This window comes from Cryptomeria japonica, chromosome 6 (assembly GCF_030272615.1).
Source record: "Cryptomeria japonica chromosome 6, Sugi_1.0, whole genome shotgun sequence".
In the NCBI taxonomy this organism is placed as follows: domain Eukaryota; kingdom Viridiplantae; phylum Streptophyta; class Pinopsida; order Cupressales; family Cupressaceae; genus Cryptomeria; species Cryptomeria japonica.
The window spans coordinates 173,919,804-173,935,671 of NC_081410.1; the positions used below are offsets into that span (position 1 = coordinate 173,919,804).

General features: G+C 39.2%; 1 protein-coding gene across 2 annotated transcripts in view; it reads left to right on the forward strand.

Annotated features, from left to right (window-relative positions):
* Positions 1-15,868, forward strand: part of LOC131071809 (phosphatidylserine decarboxylase proenzyme 1, mitochondrial) — a 153,795-nt gene that overhangs the window by 136,890 nt on the left and 1,037 nt on the right. For both annotated transcript variants that reach the window (XM_058007767.2, XM_059207280.1), the window contains one exon: positions 15,659-15,781. In XM_058007767.2, coding sequence (XP_057863750.2) covers positions 15,659-15,781 — 123 coding nt within the window. The remainder of the gene's footprint in view (positions 1-15,658; positions 15,782-15,868) is intronic.

The following is a 15,868-nucleotide window of genomic DNA, read 5'->3' on the forward strand; positions in this document are numbered from 1 at the left end:
TTGTTTTATTTCGAATGACTAAGACTGTGTAATACACAGTCATTTGAAAATGACTGTGTATTACACAGTCTTAGTCATTTCAAATGACTGTGTATTACACAGTCACAGTCATTTCAAATGACTGTGTAATACACAATCATTAGTAATTAGTAATTACAATTTACAGTCATTTCAAATGACTGTGTATTACACAGTCATCAGTCATTTGAAATGACTGTGTAATACACAGTCATTTGAAAATGACTGTGTATTACACAGTCACAGTCATTTCAAATGACTGTGTAATACACAGTCATTTCAAATTTTCAAATGACTGTGTATTACACAGTCATCATTACACAATCACAGTCATTTCAATTTTCAAATGACTGTGTAATACACAGTCATTTCAAATTTTCAAATGACTGTGTATTACACAGTCATCATTACACAGTCACAGTCATTTCAAATGACTGTGTAATACACATTCATTTTCAAATGACTGTGTATTACACAGTCATCAGTCATTTGAAATGACTGTGTAATACACAGTCATTTCCAAATGACTGTGTATTACACAGTCATTTTCAAATGACTGTGTAATACACAGTCATTACAGTCATTTCAAATGAGAAATGACTGTGTATTACACAGTCATTTTCAAATGACTGTGTAATACACAGTCATTACAGTCATTTCAAAATTTCAAATGACTGATGACTGTGTAATACACAGTCATTTTCAAATGACTGATGACTGTGTAATACACAGTCATTTGAAATTTTGAAATGACTGTGTAATACATAGTCATTTTCAAATGACTGATGACTGTGTAATACATTAATCATTAATGTACATTGTAATTAATGACTGTGTATTACACAGTCAATTGTGAAATACTCATAGTCATTTGAAATGACTGTCAACTGTGTAATGTCAATGTGTATTAAAGTATTTCATTTAAATTTAAATTTGAAGTTAAAAACTTAAAAAAATACACAACCAATTAAAAATTTTAATTTTAGAGAGTCATCTATTTTGACTGTAAATAAAATACAGTTATACAGTCATTGTAATTTTTGGATGTTTGTGATTTTTTTTGGTAACAATGTTATTTATCTCTAAATGTTGCCTCTCTTTTGCTAGGTTCTTTTCCACATCTTTTTGAAAGAAAATGGATTCAGCTTCTACAGTTAAAGTTGGTGGCAAAAAGAGAGACCCTTGTTGGAAACATGGGAGACCAGGTCCAAAACGAGGAGATGTTTTTTGCAACCATTGCAAAAAAATTGTAAAAGGTGGCATTAATAGGTTCAAATATCACCTTGCAAAAATTCAATGCCGAGATACCACAAGCTGTACGGAATGTACTGAAGAGGCTACGAGAGATGCAATAGCAACGCTTGAAGCATATGATCAAAGGAAGGCAACAAAAAAGAGAACAGCAGAGGCAATGGCAGCCCCAAGGGCAGATTTGAGTTCCATGGGGTCACATACAGATGTGGGGACATCTGGTTCTTCCCTTGGGCCACGGATACGAGCAAAGGGAACTTTGGACAGCAACATGGAAAACTTCTTTATTCCACGTAACACTCCTGGTGCACAACCTGGATTGCTTGGCACTGCATGGAATAAAGAGGCTCACCAACAAGCCAAGGTGGCGTGTGCTAGATTTTTTATCTACAACGATGTTCCGTTCAATGCTATTTCTAGTCCATCTTGGGACCAATTGGTCACCGCGTTGACTGTGGCAGGTAAGGGGTTCAAATCCCCAAGCCGTTACGAGGTAAGTGGACCATTATTGCAGGATGAGGTCCAAAACACTCATGCATTAGTGGAAGAGCAAAGGACTATTTGGGAAAAGAATGGCTGCACCATTCTTTCTGATGGATGGACAGATGGTAGGAACAGGACACTCATCAACTTTCTAGTTGCTTCAGGAGGACAGTTAGTATTTTTAAAATCAATTGATGCCTCCAATGAAGTGAAGAATGCGGAGACCTTGTGCAACATGTTGGATGAAGTGGTGATGGATGTGGGAGTGCAGAATGTCATCCAAGTTGTGACTGATAATGCAGCTGCATATGTGGCAGCCGGCAAACTTCTAATGGCTAGACATCCGACATTATTTTGGAGCCCTTGTGCTGCCCATTGTCTTGACTTGCTCCTTGAGGACATAGGGAAACTAAGTTGGGTAAAGAAAGTGGTTGAAGATGGAAGGAATATCACCAAATACATCTACAATCACACATGGGTCCTGAATCTTATGAGAGAACACACTGAAGGTAAGGATCTTGTGCGGTCGGGGGTCACACGCTTTGCTACCAATTTCCTCACCTTGCAGAGCATACTTGCTACATTGCCCAACCTGAAGCGGATGTTCGTGAGTGAAAGATGGTTGGGGAGTCCTTATGCTACAAAGCCTGAAGCAGAGAAGGTTGTGATTGCCATTTTTGATACTAATTTTGCCAAGATGGTGGAGGAGATCATCAATGTAAGTTTTGAAACTTTAATTGATGATTTATTATTTAATTTTCTAATATTTCAATCTGCTGATTTTGTTAGATTTTTTATATCTAGGTGTCGGAACCGTTGGTGAGGGTGCTACGAATGGTGGATGGGGATCATAACTCCATGGGGTATCTATATGAGGCCATGGATAAGGCCAAAGAGGCGATTCAACACTTGTATGGGTCAAACAAGACCAAGTATGAACCCATATGGCGCATAATTGATCGGAGGTGGAACCATCAACTCCACCAACATATTCATGCTGCTGCCTACTTCTTGAATCCCAAGTTTTTTTACTCTCCGAGTTTCAAAGCAGATGCAGAGGTTAGAATTGGCCTTGACACATGCATTCGGAGATTAGTTGATGATGAGATCCTTCGAGACCTGATACTTGATGAGTTGCAGAGTTATAAGAAGGCCTTAGGGGAATTGTTTTCTTCACCTGATTGCAAACGTAGGAGAGCCACCTTACGACCAGGTAAAAAAAAACATATGTTTAATTTTTACCATTTATTTCTCTCTTTAAGATTATTGAAATCTTTACAAGTTATAAATCACATTTTGTATCCTTGCAGATTTGTGGTGGGAAGATTATGGTGCCACAACGCCTAATCTTCAAAAGCTTGCCATCCGCATATTATCACAGCCTTGTAGTGCTTCTGGTTGTGAGCGCAACTGGAGTGTTTTTGAGAACATCCACACAAAAAAGCGCAATAGGTTGACTCAACAACGCTTGAATGATCTTGTCTATGTGCGGTACAACATTCGATTACATGAGAAGAAGGTGCTAGGGCAAGATTCACATGAAGCACTTGACTTGGATGACATTGATCCATATGCAGCAGAATGGGTTGCTTCTCCTGATGATGTTGATAATGATTTGGATCCATTCCTTACTAATGAGCAGCTGAGTGAGTTGGAGAGGGCAGGAGAGGAATGGGATGCGGAAGTGGCAGCACGTGAGGAGGAGCAGGAGGTTGATCATGCAGAAGAGGCACCTGTTAGTGTTGAGGATGTTGCCACTACTTCAGCACCACCTACCCAGCGGCCACAATCTATTTTGAGCTTTAGTCGTAGACGCAATTTATGATTTCTTATTTTCATAATTTCATTGATACCAAACTTTGAACTTGATATGTAATCAGAATTTCAGAGGTTCTTGTTTTGTGGTCTATGACTCTATAACTCTATGAGACTGTCACTATGATACGTTGATATGTATTGAACTCTTATACATATGTTGCACTTGGTTTTTGGTTTATGCTATGATACTTGCATTTGTTGCTATGTATTACCAAAAAAATTTGATTTATATATCATGGAAATCATATATGTTATACAAATTTGGTGTAAATGTGTGTTTTTGAATTATATATAAAAAAAAAATGTATTTTCAAATGTTCGATAAAGTTGCCGAGTTTTGCCGAGTTTTTTGCCGAGTTTTGGCGAGTCCCGAGTTTTTAAAATTTTTTGGCCTTGCCGAGTTATTGCAAAATCCGAGTTTTTCATCTATGATTCGTAGCACCCTCACCAACGGTTCCGACACCTAGATATAAAAAATCTAACAAAATCAGCAGATTGAAATATTAGAAAATTAAATAATAAATCATCAATTAAAGTTTCAAAACTTACATTGATGATCTCCTCCACTATCTTGGCAAAATTAGTATCAAAAATGGCAATCACAACCTTCTCTGCTTCAGGCTTTGTAGCATAAGGACTCCCCAACCATCTTTCACTCACGAACATCCACTTCAGGTTGGGCAATGTAGCAAGTATGCTCTACAAGGTGAGGAAATTGGTAGCAAAGCGTGTGACCCCCGACCGCACAAGATCCTTACCTTCAGTGTGCTCTCTCATAAGATTCAGGACCCATGTGTGATTGTAGATGTATTTGGTGATATTCCTTCCATCTTCAACCACTTTTTTTACCCAACTTAGTTTCCCTATGTCCTCAAGGAGAAAGTCAAGACAATGGGCAGCACAAGGGCTCCAAAATAATGTCGGATGTCTAGCCATTAGAAGTTTGCTGGCTGCCACATATGCAGCTGCATTATCAGTCACAACTTGGATGACATTCTGCACTCCCACATCCATCACCACCTCATCCAACATGTTGCACAAGGTCTCCGCATTCTTCACTTCATTGGAGGCAACAATTGATTTTAAAAATACTAACTGTCCTCCTGAAGCAACTAGAAAGTTGATGAGTGTCCTATTCCTACCATCTGTCCATGCATCAGAAAGAATGGTGCAGCCATTCTTTTCCCAAATAGTCCTTTGCTCTTCCACTAATGCATGAGTGTTTTGGACCTCATCTTGCAATAACAGTCCACTTACCTCGTAACGGCTTGGGGATTTGAACCCCTTACCTGCCACAGTCAACGCGGTGACCAATTGGTCCCAAGATGGACTAGAAATAGCATTGAACGGAACATCGTTGTAGATAAAAAATCTAGCACACGCCACCTTGGCTTGTTGGTGAGCCTCTTTATTCCATGCAGTGCCAAGCAATCTAGGTTGTGCACCAGGAGTGTTACGTGGAATAAAGAAGTTTTCCATGTTGCTGTCCAAAGTTCCCTTTGCTCGTATCCGTGGCCCAAGGGAAGAACCAGATGTCGCCACATCTGTATGTGACCCTATGGAACTCAAATCTGCCCTTGGGGCTGCCATTGCCTCTGCTGTTCTCTTTTTTGTTGCCTTCCTTTGATCATATGCTTCAAGCGTTGCTATTGCATCTCTCGTAGCCTCTTCAGTACATTCCGTACAGCTTGTGGTATCTCGGCATTGAATTTTTGCAAGGTGATAATTGAACCTATTAATGCCACCTTTTACAATTTTTTTGCAATGGTTGCAAAAAACATCTCCTCGTTTTGGACCTGGTCTCCCATGTTTCCAACAAGGGTCTCTCTTTTTGCCACCAACTTTAACTGTAGAAGCTGAATCCATTTTCTTTCAAAAAGATGTGGAAAAGAACCTAGCAAAAGAGAGACAACATTTAGAGATAAATAACATTGTTACCAAAAAAAATCACGAACATCCAAAAATTACAATGACTCTATAACTGTATTTTATTTACAGTCATCTATTAATAGATGACTATCTAAAATTAAAATTTTTAATTGGTTGTGTATTTTTTTAAGTTTTTAACTTCAAATTTAAATTTAAATGAAATACTTTAATACACGTTGACATTACACAGTTGACAGTCATTTCAAATGACTATGAGTATGTATTACACAGTCATTTCACAATTGACTGTGTAATACACAGTCATTAAGTACAATGTACATTAATGATTAATGTATTACACAGTCATCAGTCATTTGAAAATGACTGTATTACACAGTCATTTCAAATGACCGTGTATTACACAGTCATCAGTCATTTGAAAATGACTGTGTATTACACAGTCATCAGTCATTTGAAAATTTGAAATGACTGTAATGACTGTGTATTACACAGTCATTTGAAAATGACTGTGTAATACACAGTCATTTCTCATTTCAAATGACTGTAATGACTGTGTATTACACAGTCATTTGAAAATGACTGTGTAATACACAGTCATTTGGAAATGACTGATGACTGTGTAATACACAGTCATTTGAAATGACTGTGACTGTGTAATGATGACTGTGTAATACACAGTCATTTGAAAATTTGAAATGACTGTGTATTACACAGTCATTTGAAAATTGAAATGACTGTGACTGTGTAATGATGACTGTGTAATACACAGTCATTTGAAAATTTGAAATGACTGTGTATTACACAATCATTTGAAAATTGAAATGACTGTGACTGTGTAATACACAGTCATTTGAAAATTTGAAATGACTGTGACTATGTAATACACAGTCATTTTCAAATGACTCTGTAATACACAGTCATTTTCAAATGACTGTGTATTACACAGTCATTTCAAATGACTGATGACTGTGTAATACACAGTCATTTGAAATGACTGTAATTACTAATGATTGTGTATTACACAGTCATTTGAAATGACTGTGATTGTGTAATACACAGTCATTTTCAAATGACTGTGACTGTGTAATGATGACTGTGTAAATGACTGTGTAATACACAGTCATTTCAAATGACTGTGTATTACACAGTCATTCGATTAAAATTTAAAATGACTGTGAATTCGAAATAAAACAATACAAAAAGATACCTGGTCGCGCGTGCAAATGCAAACAATACACAGTCATTTCAAATGACTGTGTATTACACAGTCATTCGATTAAAATTTAAAATGACTGTGAATTCAAAATAAAACAATACAAAAAGATCACGAATAAACAAGTAAAAACCTGGTCGCGCGTGCAAATGCAAACCCTACTGGAAATCACGTGGCGTTTTTTGCCTTCCGGAGTCGCACGAAATGGAATAAAGACTTAGGTTTTTTTTTTTGCCTGCGACTTAAGTCGCATTTTTCTCGCGTTTTGTGCCGCGTTTTCGGGCGGGTTTTGGTGATTAACGGCGAGTATTTGTCAAAAAAATCGCGGCGACTATACAAAAAAATCGCGCTGAGTATTTCCGCGATTAACTCGCACGCCATTATGGATCGCGATTACTCGCGAGTTTTTTAATGGCTCGCCGAGTTTTGCAAGCCTGGGTTGGATTATTTGAGCTTAATGCAGATTTGATACATGTGATTGCTTGAGGACAAACAATCTTGGGGTGGGAGGACTGTAATGTCCCCTTTTCTCTGAGTGATCACCTAGAAGAGATTATTAGCCTATTTTACTCTTGTAGGCTAATTGGATTTAATTAAGAGAATAAATTAATCAATTAAATGTTAAATAGTCCTAAGTCTTATGGGCTTATTTAATTTAATTAATTATCAGCTGGACATTCTTTATTTTTATAAAGTGACTTTATAATAATGTCAATGACAAATTATAAAGTCAAGTCACTTTTGAGGGAAAAAGTAAATTAAAAGAGAAATAAAAAAAGTATTACTTTCGAAAAGGAAAAGTATTATAAAAGGAGGAAAAAGTGCAATGAGGATTCATTCTTGATTTATTATTTTGAAAGAAACTTTTCCTTGAGAGCTTTAGCTTGCAGGTTTAGCAAACCCTAGGACAAAAACTCTAGAGGTTTTGCCTATTTGGACGAAAACCCAGATCAGCTCCTCTGGTGAATTCATCTCAGGATTCACAATTGCACATCATTGTTCAATTTTCATGGAGATGTGATGATCTATCTTGCAGATTTTTCAGAGGATTTGATATCTTATGTATGGAGACATTTCGGTATCTGTTACATGACGACATTATGCATTCTCTAATTTGTAACAACAGCAGGTGTTTATAAACAGCAGTACATTTCTATATCAAAAGAATACCCATTGACTTATTTAGATTGTTTGTATTTCACTGATTCGTTTTCTTGGAAATCTATATGGTTCATCTTGCATGCTCAATCTGCTTGTTTGCATGTTGCAATATTACATTATGCTGAAACAAAACATGAGCAAAAATCAAAATCCAAATTAGATTTGAAGCATTATCCAAGTTTGAGATATTACAAAATCCTAGCACTCAGAATTTCCTATGTAGTAGTCAGAATTCACACCACTAACATAGGCTAATAATTGCTCCAATGTAATTACAATAGTGCACGGTACACACTTTATAGATTTTGGGCCCCAAGAATCCCAAAAACACAAATTGCATTGCGTGGTCTCAATGGCTCGGTTGAGCTCGGATTGGATCATAATCGGATGATGTAGAACTCGACTTGACATGCAGACGCGCCTCCCAATGAGAATGCGACCTCCCTGCGTGGGTTGGGCTCGAGTCACACTCATTCCAATAGTGCATTGCGATTCATAGAGCTTTTTGGGTGCTTGTCTTGCAAACCAACTCGACAAGGCAACAAGAATCCAACTCAAATTTAAATTTGGAATTTGGGATCGATTCGGTTGCGACTCGCATTGATCTGGGCCATTGCACACCCAAGAGACCTCGTGGGACAAAATTCTTAAAACGCGGGTGATGTCAAGCTCAACAGTGACAGGGCACATATTCGAATGGATATGCCCCCTTATATTCCCCCCCACCCAAATTAGGCGACACCCTCGACGTGGGTGCTCGATCTTCACTCCACACAAAGACATCTTTGCACAGGGGTGTGGTGCTTGGTCCTATTCAAACTGTTTGGAGCTCCCTTGAATTAACTCCAAAACTTTCTCCTTGTGACGCCATAGCGACTTAGCTTGCTCCTAGGTAGCTTCATTCTTCGGCTTACCGCACCACCAAATGAGGAACTCTTTGTAAGACTTAACTCCGTATCCTCGGGTCCGCATGGCCAATTTTTCCTCGACCCCTTGATCAGGTTGATCAATGACATTCGTTGGACCTCGACTCAATGTTTTGGAGTGGATCATCAAGATCAACATTATGCAACTTGAGCTGACTCACATGAAAAACATGATGCACTTTTAAATGTAATGGAAGATTCAACCAATAAGCCACTTTCCCAACTCGCTAAGTAACTTTGAATGGTCCATCCCAACGTCGTATCAAAGATCCGCTCAATCGTTTTGGTGTCTTGAATTGGTTTGGTTCCATCCTGAGTAGAACCTGATCCCCCACCTTAAACTTGACTTGCCTCCTATGTGCATTTTCAAAATGCTTCATCCGATTGACGACTCTGGTTAGGTGGTACCGTGCCAAGTCTACCCTTTCATTCGATTGCTTCACATATTTTGTGGCTTCCAAGTTGGGTCCTTGGTAGCCATGCATAACAAATTGTGGGGTCAAGGGTTACTAGCTGGTAGCCAACTCAAAGGGTGAGTAGTGGCTTGCACTAGACTTATGCAGGTTGTATTTGAACTGTGCAACAACCAACAGTCGAGTTCAATTGGATTGGTCTGCATGAACAAAGTGCCTCGAGAAATCTTCTAGAATTCCATTGATCCGCTCTGTCTGTCAATCGGTTTGTGGATGGTAGGCCATAGACATGAGCAACTTTGTTCCCATGAACTTAAAGAGATCAATCCAAAAGTTTGAAGTGAATCTTGGATCTCGGTTCGAGACAATACTCAACGATACACCCCTTATTTTAACAACAAACTTAAAGAAAAGTGTTGTTGTGGCCTCAACAGTGATAGGCACTTGCAAGGCACAAAGTCGGATACTTTGAAAATCGGTTGACCACCACCAAGATGCTTGTGAATCCATTGACATTGGGCAGCTGAGTAATGAAGTGCATGCTGATTGATGCCCAGGGCATACAGGGACCGAGAGTGGTTGAAGCAATCCACTTGATAGTTGTGTCACAACTTTATCTTGCTAGCACGTAATGCAAGTCCGCATTTAACTCTCGATGTCCTCCCTCCTGTTGGGCCAAAAAAATCCACGTTCCAACAAAGTCAAGGTTCGCTTCTGGCCCAAATGACCCGCCCAAAGCGAATCATGACATTTTGCAAGAAGCTCCATGCGAAGCTCCTTCCATCTTGGGACATAGAGTCGATTATCTGCAAAATACAAGCCATTCGGAAGATGAAATCAACGTGTGCGGTCAAATTGAACTTGCACCACAATCTGGTGCACCTGAGAGTCATTCTCCAAACCCTACTTAATTCAGTCTTGGACATGCTCAACAATATTAATTTGACTCACCCCACTGTTAGGCGATTCTTGAATGGCATCTGCAACAACATTGTGACATATTGGGTTGTAAACCAACTCAAAGTTGAACTCTTTAATTCTTGCTAGCGCACTTGCTTCGGGGTTAGCTTCTGTTGAGTCTTAAAGTAGGTTGAACTGACATTGTCAGTTTTCACCACAAACGAGACTCCAAGCAAATACTGCCGCCAAAGGCAGTGCACAATGGCCGTCATCTCCTCATGAGCTGAGTAATTTCTTTCTCGGTTGTTTAATTTTCGGGACTCATAGGCAACTGGGTGCCCTCCCTGCATGAGCACACCACTAATTGTGAAGTCGGATGCATCAGATTGAACCTCAAAAGGCTCTCCATATTTTGACAGTACTAACACGCGCTCTATAGTCAGTTTTTGCTTAAGCAGGTCAAAGGAATCCTGTTGCTTTGCTCCTCATTTCCATCTGTGGGTCTTTTTTTAGAAGATCGGTCAAGGGGTCAACAATCTTTGAATAGCTAGAGCCAAACTTGTGATAGTAATTCACCAACCTAAGGAATTGGCACACCTCATGGACATTAAGGGGCGCCTCCCATTCTTGAATTGCTTGGAGCTTTGCTGGATTAGGCTTTAGAAATTTGTGGCCAACGATGTGCCCAAGAAACCGCACCTTGGTTTGGGTGAACGTACATTTCTCTTTCTTAACGAAGAGAGTGCTCCACTTGAGTTGCTCAAACACCTCAGCCAAATGCTTCTTACGCTCTTCTAGCACCTTGCTGTAGATGAGAATGTCGTCAAGATAGACAACAACACATCGATCTAGCAAGTCGTGGAAGACATCGTTCATCAAGGTGCTGAAGGTGGCAGGAGCATTGGTGAGTCTGAAAGGCATCACCAAGAACTCATAGGAGCTGTATCTCATAGTGATCGTAGTCTTTTCTTCATTTCCAGCAGCAATTCTGATATGATACTAGCCTTGGCAGTCCAATTTGGTGAAAAATCTTGCCTCGGCTAATCGGTCAAAGCTATCTGCAATGAGGGGCAACGAATACTTAATCTTGATGGAGAGCTTATTCAAATCTCAGTAGTCTACACAGGTGGAGCATGCCATCCTTCTTCCTTTGAAAAAGAATAGGAGCTACATAAGGAGATCTCGAAGGATGCAAGAAATCCGCCTCGGTGAGCTTGCAAAGTTGCTTCTTGAGCTCTTGCATTTTGAGGCTGGAAAGTCAGTATGGTGCTTTGGCAGGAGGCCACACACCAACCTCCAACTCGATCTTGTGATCAACGTGCCTCCGCGGGGGAAGCTCGTTGGGTAGTCGCTCCGATAGGACATCAGCATAAGAGTCAATGACGTCTCGCACTGTTTTTGGATTAGAAGACTCAGGTTCACCTTACTCATCCCACTCTCCAAGAAGTTGAGCTACATAAAGATTGTTCGAATCTTTGCGGTTGTGCGGCGAAGACTCATTTCATTCACAATGCTATTCGAGTAACCCAACTTGATGGTCGACACCATACTGGGCTTCTTGGGGTCCATAAAGATCAAACATCCCAAATGCAGAGCGAGCACAATGTAGGTCTACTTGATAAGCTCTTGATCAAGAATCAAGTCGAAATTCGTCATCTTGATTCCTACTAGGTTGACAGTCCCTCGCCAAGCTCCAACTTGTATCGAGTCATCTTGGATATCGTCGACACACTCCTAAGAAGGGTAATTAACCACCTTGAAAGATCGATTCCCTTGGTCATCTTCAACCCAAGGCCTTTGACTTTCTTCATTGAGATATAATTGTGGGTCACTCTCGAATCCACCATGGCCAATATCTTGGTCAACCCAAAGAAGGTTTCAACGAAGTAGAGCTCATGTCTAGCCGTTGCATCTTGAGTTGCACCTCCTTCGGGGCATCGTGGACTATGTTGAGGAGCTGCATAACTCCCATTTTTGACATGCTTTCATCTTGGGCTAGGGTAGTGTTAATCCTTTGGCACTTCAGGCACTCCTTAGCCCGGTGATCAAGGCGGCCACAAATAAAGCATTGCACTCCTTCTCGGGGATTGTAGTGCGATCCACCTTCAGAGCTGCACCTTTTTTCTTCTTGCCATTTTGATTTCACTTTAGGTATGGGGCGTGATTGCGATTGTTATTACTGGGACAAATTGCTTTTCTTTTTTCGCTGGCATCACCTTTGGTTCCACTAAAGCCTTCAAGTCATTCCAAGGCTTGATCTTTGCAATAGGCTTCCCGACTCTTTTATTGGCAGCGTGGGCTCGCCACCATAGTTTGGCTCCATCGGTGAGAAGCCTGACAAACGTTCTTCAATTGTGATTCATTGGACAACCCAAATACATTGGAGAAGACTAGAAGTATTCCTCCATGTCCCAAAAAAATTTGTTGAGCGCTTATCATCGTGCTTGCTATCATAGGGCTCATGGATTTCACGGCCTTGAGGGTGCTGAGTTCCCCCTACCACAAGAAGGCGTGATGCAAAGCTTGCCCATCGCAAAAGAAATTGCATTCCTTGTGCAATAAACCCAACATCTCAATGACCTTGACATAATTTTCTTGCAGGTCTGTAATAGCGGCTTCAAGATTTGTTGTGCGGTCATCCAGTTCGCATGCCTCAATCACAAACATCCTCTTCTCGAGGTTGTGGAGCTAGGTTTTCGTCTTGGGTTGACGGATTGCGTTGCCGCGTCTGGTGCACACTGCTTCCCTAGGATCGATTTCCTGCTCCTCTTCCTCAGGAGTGAAATCATTGTCCGCACGCTGAGCCATTCTTGGAGCACACTGTCTGAAAACACCACTTTTGCACCATGATACCAACTTTTACAGGGCCGAGCTCACGCACAACATGACACCAAGTTTGTGTCTCGCTTGACTCAAGAAGACTCGAGGAGCTTGCAGGTTGGACTACATCTTGCGGAAGCCAGATCAAAGAAATTCAACGCAAAATTAAACCAAACAAGCCGCACCAAAGATCGCATAGAATTACGCTATGCAACACAAAGAAATCTTTGCAACACAAAGAACTACAACAATGCAAGAATTTACGCATATACATGAATTGGGGCAAAGATCTGTTATTTATCCATTATGTAACAACACAATTACAAAAACCCAGATTCGAAGAGCACAGGTCGGGTTACACCGATAATGCCTGGCTTTCAATGGATTCGCTCACACAGCTATCCTAACCCCCATGAATGCAAAGCACTTGGCAACAAGAAGTCCCCATGCCCACAAGTCAGTCGCAATCTCAAAGAATCCCAGCACTCAGAATTTCCTATCTAGCACTTAGAATTCACATCACTAACACAAAGGCTAATAATCAGTCCAACGTGATTACAATAGTGCACAATGCGCACTTTATAGATTTTGTGGGCTCCAAGAATCCCAAAAACACAAAATGCATTGCACGGTCTCAATGGCTTGGCTGAGCGCGGATTGGATTACAATCGAACAACATAGAACTCAACTCAACATGCAAACATCACCTCCCAATGAGAATGCGACCTCATGTCGACCGAGCTCAAGTTGCGCACAATCTAGTAGTGCCTATGATTCACAGAGCTTGTCGAGTGCTTGGCTTGCAAACCAACTCGGTAAGGCAACAAGAATCCAACTAGGATCGAATTCAGAATGTTGGATCGATTCGGTCGCGACTCACATTGATCTGGACCATTGCGCACACAAGAGACCTCGTGGGACAAAATCCGTAAAAAACGGGCGGTGTCAAGCTCAATAGCAACAGGGCGCATATTCGAATGGATATACCCCCTTATAACATTTTTATGGTTTTCTGCACGTTGACTTCAAATTGATGCTCTCGTCGAAACTTGGCCACTCACATTAATTATATTTTTATGGTTTATTGTTTAACTTTTCTTTTATTTAGGTTTTTAATTTGGCTCTTTTCTTTTTAGAATTTTAATTTTTAGTAATGGGCATTTATAAAAATTAAGTAATATTTTATTAACATAATTTTTTTAAAATAAGATTTATATGTTTAAATTTAATAATATTTTATTTAATTTTTTTTTTTTCAATATTAACATTTAGTAATTTAAAATTTCACATTTTAAAATGTTTAATTTAGTGTTATTTGGGACACGTTTCCCCTTGTTTTTGCCACGTTTTGGAAAAGGGGACGTTTCGGGGATGGGGGACAGCTGGAAATGTTCCCATGCCATCCCCAAATTTTGAGTGTTTGCAGGAAATGTTTCGGAAACCCAAAAACGTTGGGCACGTTCGGGGGGACGTCCAGGATGACCCTCGACTGTTTTGGGGACGGCTGGCTGTCCCTCTGGATGTGCCACTTTAAAAAAAACAAAAAACAAACAAAACTTAAAAATAAATATTATTCCTTCTTTGCTGAGTAGCCTCCACACCTGCAGGTCACCCTAAATGGGCAAAACCCCCTAATTTTATCAGTGTTTTCATTTGGTTGAGGAGCGAAAAAATCTAAAGAAGCAGCATGTTGAAGGAGTGAAAAAAGAGAGGATTATATGCATTGAAACTTGCAGCCTTTGGGCATTTTGATATTGATATGATTATATGCAAGATATTGACAGTAATTCCAGATTCAATGAATTATATTTATGTATGCATATGAATTATATTTATGTATGCATATGATTATGAATTTCACGTTTGAACTCTCATTTCAACTCAATTGCTATGTATAATGTATATGATGCATTGATGAATGATTTAAATTTTAGAATTTTAATTTAGATTTATCAATGTTACATTGTTATCATATGAATATATTTGTATTTCAAAATTTTCCTATATATTTTAAATTTTCCTTATTCTTTTATATAGCTGTCTCCTGACTCTCCTCTGCCGTTCCCGTCCCTTTGAATGGCAAAAACACAAAAATTGTTCCAGAAATCCGTTGCCCTGTTCCAGAAACTTGGGGTAACATAGGTTTAATTTAGTTTTTTAATTATTAATATATAAAATTTAACAAATTGAAATTAAAATAAACAATTATAATATTGTTTATTTTAAAATTAACAAATTTAAATATTTGAATTAAAATTTTAATCTTATTAACATTTTAATTTCATAATAATTTATTTAAATTTAATATAGTATTATTTTGTTTTAAATAAGTTTAATGTACTCTATATATATACCTATATAATAAAAAAATTGAATTTATAAGGCATCACCAATTTTTTTCCCTTTGCCCAATATGAACTCAAACCTTGCGAGATAAGCTAGAAGTACCAGTTCGAGGAGGACGATTCCCTTTAACACATAACTTGCAACACCACAAATGTAAGGATGAGAGGAGAGGTCCCAGGGCCTGGGAATATGGGGGATGTGTATTGGAATAAAGTGGTTCTATAGAGGGGTTTTAGTGCATGCATTTTCTTCAATATTCATATGGCTTTTCTAAGTCACGTTCGTCTTCTATATTCATATGCTTATTCTAAGTCCCTTTTTTTTAAATTTTTTATTGGTGTATAGTTGACATTCAATGGGGATCTAAATTTGTCTTCTATATTTGTAATTTGAATTGATGTTTCGTTTTGGCATTGCAGCTTCTGATTGAGCCAGAACTTAAAACAAATAGGCCAAAACTAAGCTTATTCAAAACTGAACCTCCCAATGAGCGTATGTATGGTGACAAAGACGCAGGATTGGTTCTTAAGAAGGGCGAAGAGGTGGGAGCTCAAATAATTTTGTAGTTTACATTTTAAAGCAAAAGGCCTTCAACTAGTTTTTATTTTTTGTTGTTTCTGCATATCTGA